The sequence below is a fragment of the Hippichthys cyanospilos genome, chromosome 7 (assembly GCF_059441005.1).
Source record: "Hippichthys cyanospilos isolate Australia breed blue-spotted pipefish chromosome 7, RoL_Hcya_1.0, whole genome shotgun sequence".
Classification (NCBI taxonomy): domain Eukaryota; kingdom Metazoa; phylum Chordata; class Actinopteri; order Syngnathiformes; family Syngnathidae; genus Hippichthys; species Hippichthys cyanospilos.
In genome coordinates this window covers 21,376,036-21,384,424 of record NC_142375.1, presented here as the reverse complement: position 1 = coordinate 21,384,424, position 8,389 = coordinate 21,376,036, and the positions used below count along the sequence as shown (strand labels likewise).

General features: G+C 41.5%; 1 protein-coding gene across 2 annotated transcripts; it reads left to right on the top strand.

Moving 5' to 3' along the window:
• The first annotated feature begins 235 nt into the window (after positions 1-235).
• On the top strand, positions 236-8,051 carry g3bp2a (G3BP stress granule assembly factor 2a). Of its 2 annotated transcripts, none has more exons than XM_088419873.1 (13): positions 236-398; positions 1,667-1,785; positions 1,855-1,936; positions 2,683-2,856; positions 2,951-3,041; positions 3,516-3,621; positions 3,706-3,886; positions 4,279-4,374; positions 4,492-4,594; positions 4,689-4,748; positions 4,889-5,020; positions 5,105-5,223; positions 5,565-8,051. In XM_088419873.1, exons 2-13 carry the CDS (start codon positions 1,691-1,693, stop codon positions 5,847-5,849), a joined length of 1,524 nt encoding a protein of 507 aa, XP_088275999.1. In that variant the 5' UTR covers positions 236-398; positions 1,667-1,690; the 3' UTR covers positions 5,850-8,051. The 2 variants fall into 2 exon arrangements, with proteins under 2 accessions (XP_088275999.1, XP_088275998.1); XM_088419872.1 differs by having other exon boundaries at positions 5,105-5,232.
• The last annotated feature ends 338 nt before the right edge of the window (positions 8,052-8,389 follow it).

The window sequence follows — 8,389 nt, the reverse complement described above, 5'->3', positions numbered from 1 at the left end:
AAACGTCAGTAAATCTTCAATATTGTATATTCAAAAATGCCAGTGAGTCGTTTTAAAATGAAAAATAATGCATATTATATTTCTCGCCCGGTAAACAATTTTTATAAACTTTTTGAAGGCGGGGCTTTTGTTGTGTCGTCATACCACGTACACCCAGTGCAGAACGCTGATTGGGTAGCTCACTGCACTTGGGGGCTCCTGCGCCAAAACGCAGGGGTAAAACAATAAATCGAATTCGAAACCTATCGCTTTAAATTTCCAATCGCTCTTACTTCGAAGATCATAAATCGTCGGCCACAGAACTGTAAACACTCGCCTGTGCATTTGCGGTTCCCCGTCACTCATATTATAATTATTATTGCCATCTATTCTGTTAATATCAATAGGACTTTAACACGGTAAGTTAGCATCATTCTTCTTGCTAATGTTGTGACTGTTAAGCAAAAATGCTAACTTTAGCCTGCCTTGTTTGGTCAAACTGTTCGCTGGGGGGAGCGGGCGCTAGTTTGTTGTTGTCAAGCAAACTCGTATTTTATTATTGTATTTTTTTAACCAATACTATACATTAACTTGATACTTGACGGGATTTGTACATTCTCGTCGCTGCCCTTTGTTTTGCTTACCGCATCGATCTTAATTTGAGGCTCGTCAGTCAAGATTAAATTAAAAAAAAAAAAACGTGAAAAATCTTTTCGTCGAAAATGCATGGCATGTAATCAAGATAACAATGTTGTTATGATAAGACGTTCCAACGGCTAACGCTTCTGTCTGTTGTGTCGTTGATTGTGCGTCCATTTTCATTTTATGTTAAATTATCTGCCGCGCCTCCCATATTGTTTTTCTTCCGTCTCGGTTTAATATAACTCCAAAAACATGACCCATTTACAGGACACTCTGATTAACGTAATCATTTGTGGCCCAAGACCGAAGTAAAGAAAGACGACGCCACAAATTAGCTTAGCTCCGGTGCTAACGCGAGTTAGCGTTGGCTAGCTTAGGAGACTTTGTTTATTTATCACACGGTGTTTGTGAAAATGGCACTCAGTTTGTTGTTTTAATTAGGGGTATTGTTGACAAATCTAGGGGGCAGTGTGTCCCCCGATCAAGAGAGATGACATAATCCTACAAATGCGAGGTTTATGATCTGCATGCAGGCCACGACTTTGCGAAAACGTCTGATTGATAAACAATATTCTGCGGTTAATATTTTCTGACAAATCAGCATTTACACAAATGACCTGTATTATTTCGACTTGGGTCTTTGTCCTTTTCGATTGACTCGGATGTCTTTCGTAGCTTCTGATTTAGCCTCCTGCTAACAGTCAGCTGTTGTGTGATTGACGAAGGCCTACTAGTGAGACAAAGAACCTGTGTGTGTTTGTTTGTTAAGGTGAATTTCATCTATATTGAATGTGTAATTTGGAGACGGCCAACTCCAACTTTTCATGTCGACTAAACCCCTGACACCATGAAAGCTGTTATCACCTGAACTGCGTTGCACTGATTGATTTTTTTTTTTTTTAACTGCAATTGCAGTATTAAATCGACGGGATGGCGCTGTATCAAAAACAGGTGGCGAATGATCAGAATGGTGTGATTGAATCCTGACGGTAAAAGTTTGGAAAATCATTTTACGCTAACTACATGTCCTGTCTTTGTCCTTCAGCACTTAATATTGTTTACCAAAGAAATGGTGATGGAGAAACCCAGTCCCCTGCTTGTAGGGCGGGAGTTTGTGAGGCAGTATTACACACTGTTAAACAAGGCACCGGACTACTTGCACAGGTAATGTTTGACATGCATGTGCAAGGGGAGGCTGTGTTGCTTCACGGTTTAACCCTGCCTTGTTCTTAGGTTCTACGGGAGGAACTCTTCCTATGTTCATGGTGGTGTAGATCCGAGTGGGAAGCTAGTGGAAGCTGTGTATGGGCAATCGGTAGGTCACCACTAACCGCATTTTATTTTAAATTCAAATCTTAAACACACTACGGTGCGATAGAGTTTTTGATCGCAGTCTTGTCATTTGGTCATTTTTACAAAGCTACATGTATAGTAATGATTGAAATGAAGTTTTGATGGCACTGTAATGCCGTGATGCATGGGCAAGAAGAAAGACATTTATTTGACAGTCAACCACACAAGTATATAGAATGATTATCACAACAAGTTGCTGTTCCTCCAGCTTCTGACGTCATTCACTGGGCCATGCCCTTTTAGGGCACACATCCAACACACAAATATGACAGTATATTACACCTCGTGAGCAATTTATTTACCTTCTTATGTTTCTTTTGTTAAAATGGGACAAATAATTGCGGCAGCATTGTGAAGGCTCCAGTAGATTCATGCCATTTTTGTACTTTTGACCAGAGAAAATTTAGTTAATGTGATACTTTTCCTCTCGGTAAAATATTTGTTACACCTACTTTTTTTTAATTATGCTTCCTTTGCTCATATTGTACTGGGCAGCCACACACTATGTCATCAGTTTTATGGCAATTCTTAATCTTTCTCTCTTTGCTGTCACTGTAATTCGTCTGTCGTGACATGACATCACAAAAAAACAAACATAAGTTTAAATCCATGTTTAGTACCAATCTTTCAGTTCTCCTTTTTCCTGTCGATATTGTAGTTCAAGTCATAATCGGCTTGCCTTGACAAGTTATGCTGTGCATCTCGTAGGAAATCCACAAGAAGGTCATGTCGCTGCAGTTTTGCGAATGCCATACAAAGATCCGGCACGTGGATGCCCACGCCACGCTCAGCGACGGCGTAGTGGTGCAGGTTCTTGGAGAGCTCTCCAATAACGGGCAGCCCATGCGCAAGTTCATGCAGACATTTGTGCTCGCCCCAGAGGTAGGCTGTTGCCATGAGTCTTGCTCTCTGAGCTATACCTGTGTTATCTGCTTAACAAAATGAATAGTTAAAATGTTAAAATTTCCTTTGCCAGGGTTCTGTTGCCAACAAGTTCTACGTACACAATGACATCTTCCGTTATGAGGATGAAGTGTTTTGCGACTCGGAAGCCGAACTTGATGAGGGTAAGGACTTTTGCTCATAATTTTAGGGGAAAATAATTGTAATGAGGACCTTCTTAAGGTTGCGTTACAGCGGGCTTCCGTATCGCTTCCGGGTTTCGGATACAAGAAATTCTGTTGTAAGGAATGGATCGTTCATGTAATTTAGTGGTAGAAAATTTTATGCACACCCTCTTTTGTTTTTGTTTTCTGAGTTTGGAAATTTCGCTTGACAGAGGTCCATAGGTGGGAATACATACTCGTATACTGAAATAAGCACCTTTTCTCAATTGACTTATTTTGTGTAAAGTATTGGCAATGACAAGGGGTGGCTACGAAAGATAATTGTACCTTCTTCCATCTGGAAGAGAGGTTAATTGTTCTACCTATCACTGAGTGCTGCTAGTGCAGATAAATAGATCTTCATGATTTAACTTTGTTTCTTTTGTTCCGATTTTTCCGTTTGACGGGTCATCAATGTATTTTGTTTCCTTCCAGAATCAGAGGAGGAAGTTGAGGAAGAGCCGGAAGAGAGGCAGGCATCTCCCGAGCCGTTGCAAGAGAGCCCCAACAGCACCGCCTACTATGAGCCTCACCCCGTCACGTATGCGTAAACTGTTGTTTTTATTCACTTTGAGGCGCTTAAGTAAAAATAAAAAAAATTGAGCCCGTTTTTGTTTCTCCGTAGTAACGGAGTGGAGGAGTCCTTGGAGGAGCCGGTTCCCGAGCCAGAAATTGAGCCTCAACCTGAGCCCAAAGTTGAAGAGATAAAGGCAGAAGTGGAAGAGAAGGTCTTGGAAGAATTGGAGGAAAAAGCCGCCTCGCCAGTCCCAGTGGAGTCGCCACCACATGCACAGGAGCCTCCCAAGGTATGTAAAAAGTCACGCTGAAGCCATGAAACGTCTTTTCTTGACAATTTTGGTAATTTAGTTGGTGCTTTTATTTATTTAAAAAAAAACAAACCCTCTTTGCTTCAACCTTACAGTTTGTGCAATCACTTGTAGTTTTCTCTACTCCCTTGTTTCCTTAGTTACTGTAACAGAAATAAACTCTGCAGTTGTCTGCTGGGAGGCAGAGTGGCCTCGGTGGGGGAAGTAAATGTGAACATTACATCTGAATTGTTCCTTAACTACGGGTGCTCTTGTACTCAAATGCATTTTATTCCTTACATTTCTTACCCCTAGATAGAACTGGGCTGTATGGACAATGAATACAATCTTTTTGATGTTCTAATTCAGTCGTGTCTTTGCTCCACCCCCAGACCTTCTCATGGGCGTCAGTGACGAGCAAAAACTTGCCTCCCACCGGCACTGCCTCTGGAATCTCACCCCATGTTGTCAAAGCTCCAAGCTCACAGGTAGTCACTCAGCCAAACGTGTATTTTGAAACTGAAATCCATCCTCAGCTTCTTGGAAGAATTGCAAGATGAGTGTATGTTTATTTCTTTTTTTTTTTTTCCTGCATCCGCCCGTAGGCCCGAGTGGAAACCAAGCCGGAGACGCAGGCGGCGCCGCTCCGACCCAGAGACCAACGCACCCGCGACAGACCGACCTTCCCCCCACGAGGCCCCAGACCCGGTAAAGCCCAGTTCATTTTCTGCTGTTATTTATTTATTTTTTCACGTTCATGGAAATTTGAAGTGGATGCACTTTGTCTTGCTCTCTCCACTAGAGGGCGTCCCGTCATCGGATGCACAAATGGGAAAGTCGCATCTGAGTTTTGTAAACAAAGGTAAAATCAAGTGAAAGTTCTTGGCTAGATGACTCGGCTGTGGAAAATTTCTTTCAACGTCTTTTTTTTTTTGGATAGAGGTTGCATAGCGAAATATTTAGTGCTATAATCAAATTTTGTATCTTTGCTTCGTGCGTCAGGCAGCAGAGGGGAAGGCGAATCTGGCGAAATGGATGGCAGGCGAACCGTGCGCTATCCTGACAGCCACCAGCTTTTTGTCGGCAACCTCCCGCACGACATCGACGAGGGCGAGCTCAAAGACTTCTTCATGAGTACGCGCCCCGATTTGTCATTTCAGAAAGACGACATGATGAAGCTCATCCTCCGATGCGATTCAATCTTTTTCCTTGTTGCAGCCTACGGGACCGTTGTGGAGTTGCGTATCAACACCAAAGGTGTGAGCGGCAAGCTCCCCAACTTTGGATTTGTGGTGTTTGACGACTCTGATCCCGTGCAGAAAATCCTTGGGGCCAAGGTAGACGGGGCATGTATTGACATTTCATTACCCGCTTTTACTCACTGGGTGGTGCTTCGATTTAGTATCGTAAAACTCCTCTACCATGAAACCTCACAAACATTGCTCTGCATTTTTTAGATTTCCAGATCATATCAATCTAGATCAGATTATTTAAGAAACAGTTAACCTTAAGAACAATTAACTAATTCAAACCCGAAGACGTTATTTTACTCTTTTCTTTTATTTCCACACCCTTAGCTTGTCGAGAGAGCGGAATCGCAACATTTAAAATACTTGTCAATTGTTTGATTGGGTTTTAATGTTTTCCTGCCATCCTGATTATTCTGTTCACCCCGTAGCCCATCATGTTCCGAGGCGAAGTGCGTTTAAACGTGGAGGAGAAGAAGACGCGGGCGGCGCGCGAGCGAGAGATCCGGGGCGCCGGCAGCGACGACCGTCGGGACATGAGACGCAACGACCGAGGACCCGGAGGCCCGCGAGGCATCATGGGAAGCGGCATGATGCGGGAGCGCGACGGCAGGGGACCGCCGCCACGGGGCGGCATGGCCGCCAAGCCTGGCATGGGGTCCGGAAGGGGCTCGGGAGGCCTCGGCGAAGGCCGCTTCACAACCCAGCGTCGTTGAGAAGAGCGCCGAGTCATACCGTCGTCTTCACCTATGTCATCTGATCAGTTTTGTCCCCCCCCCTCCTCTATGCTTTGGAATGTGACACACCCTGTCGAGCTTATTTAGTTGTGAGCCGAAGATCTTTTTTTTTTTTTTTTTTTCTTTCCTTTTGCTCCGGCAAGAAATCACAAACCTATCATTTGTACATTTTGCGCGGGGAAAGCAACCAGGAGTCATCTTGTGCCACATTCGGAGGGACTGAAAGACTACAGTACCATTAAAGAGAAAAAAAAAAAACAGCCCGATATTCTGGATAAATGAGATTATGCCTTGACTTAACCTTCCATTGCACATTTTCTATGCTAGTTACTGTAGGAAGATGCAAAAGTTGTGCTGTTCCGAAGGGAAAGGCCTGCCTTCCCCCACCCCCCCCCCACCCCCACCCTTCCCTCTTACCAAGAGACCACTGTTTAAAAATTCACAGTCGTCAATATGAACTCATGGACTCATGGATATATATATATTATTTTTTTTTTCTTCTCCTTCCTTGCGTCAACATTCTCGCTCGGAAAGCTGCCGGAGCGACACGACACAAACGGGGCAGGCCTCGCTGCTGTGACCAATGTATACCGAAAATTTACATTTTACTGCTGGATGGACAAGATGACCTATTTTTGCCTCGTTTCTAAGTATAAATAATCCAGGAAGTTCACCAAATGACAGTATGTTTGGACATGGGGGGGCGGGCTTAACAAGGGGTAAAGAAGAATGGAAGCGTGGTGCTCTGGTTTCTTTTCTTTTCATTTTTTTTTTCCTTTTCTGGGCCAGCTAGGGATGGACGTATCTCCTGTCATCAAAAAGTGACAGAATAAATGTACAGCAAAAGTCATAGTTTACTGTTTCGCATTCCTTTCTCTTTGTACGTGTATAAAAACAAAAACGGTGCCTTCTGCGTTCACCTTCTTCGCTCTTACTGAAGCGATGCCATTTTTGGGCTTTGATCAGATTGAAGTTAATATTGATGGTCTGGTTCCAGTTTAAATATGTGACTTTTTGTACATTTTCTTTTGCTTTTGTTTAAATTTTGAGGGGCTCATCTTTAAAAAGAAAAAAAAAAGGTACATTTTTATTTTTCATGTTTTAACCGACATAACGTTTTCATTTTAGACAAATTGGAGCCTCCAATGTCAGATGGAAAAAAGATTTAAACATGAATAATCATAAAAGCAACGTAGGGAGTATAAGGTTAAAGAAAAAAAAAAAACGCCTGGTAACATTACACGCATTTAAAAAAAAAAAAAAAAAAAGGCAGTCACCATACAGTATTTTGTTAGAAATCTACTCGGTGAATTGGTTGATGTCATATTTTACTTGTTGGATTGCACATTTTCATTTCCTTTTTGGTAATCATTTTTTTGGGAGGGTGGGGGCCGTCACCGTTACCCTTGTGTGGCATAACAAAAAAAAGCAACTTTCGATGTTTCCTCGCCAAAAATAAGGCTGGTGTCCAACTTTTGGAGATTCCACTGCATTTTTTTCTTCTCAGGGTTTCATATGTCTCAAAATATAATATTGTAGACCACCTAGCAATTACCTGAGTTGACTTAGTCGCATTTGTATTTTTCAAAAGGTTGCCTACTCATTGCTCTAAATATATTGATGTACCCTGTCCATTAATTTCGGCTGGAAAAAAAAAAATATGGTTTTGAAAATCTTGCACTGAAATGGGGGAAAGTGATGTAGCAACAAAATATGGTAATGAGGTCTTCCTTGGCTGGTGGGTATTGCACTATTTTTTTTTTGGGGGGGGGGCACATTTCCATGGACAATCTGTCGGTTTTGAACAAGGCCTCCATAATTCATTCAATTGGCACAAGCTGTTTTTAGAGTAGTTTTTTCACTGCTTTAGATTTCTGTTTAGTTTTCTAAATGACAGTGAAGATCCAATCCTCGTGGATCCTCAAAAGCAGATGAAGCTGTAAATTATTCTTATTTTCCTCTCTGGTTGCAAGTAAACTGGATAGTCACAATCATGCCAGTCCTTTTTGAATGGATATATGTTCTGTGTGCTTAAAAAACTATAGCCATCTTTTACTGTATTAATTTCCCCTTGTTGCTCCCAAAACATTTTTTTTTTTAGATAGTTTCTTCCTGGTTTTACTTTCCTTTCCATTTTGAATGTCAGACTTAATAAACTACTGATATCAGCACCACTCATAACATTGATTGTGTGTTGTGCGGCTTTACTATTATTGTAAGTAGGGCTGGTCATTAACTGGTTAATAATATGACGAAATCATTGGAAACCAAATTTGTAGTTTTCCAAATAGATCTTGTTACTGTCAGATTCGTACAAACAATTTGTACAGTTATTCTTTAAGATTACTTTTTTACTAATCCATTATGCTACTGCGTGTTCATGATTCTATATTTATTCAAATGCTTTTTTTCAACTAGAAGATATTTTTACTTGTTATATAATTATTTAAATATTTTATTTAATTAAAAAATAATTGTTTTTTCTACTTATTCAATATGGATCCTAATGTCGCCAAAGC

Bases quoted from the DNA above. Each gene is read 5' to 3' on its own strand.
- g3bp2a (XM_088419872.1), top strand. From the start codon at position 1,691: ATGGTGATGGAGAAACCCAGTCCCCTGCTTGTAGGGCGGGAGTTTGTG. The intron at 3,622-3,705 runs GTATGCGTAAAC...GTTTCTCCGTAG, and splicing joins TATGAGCCTCACCCCGTCAC to TAACGGAGTGGAGGAGTCCT. The intron at 4,375-4,491 runs GTAGTCACTCAG...ATCCGCCCGTAG, and splicing joins TCAAAGCTCCAAGCTCACAG to GCCCGAGTGGAAACCAAGCC.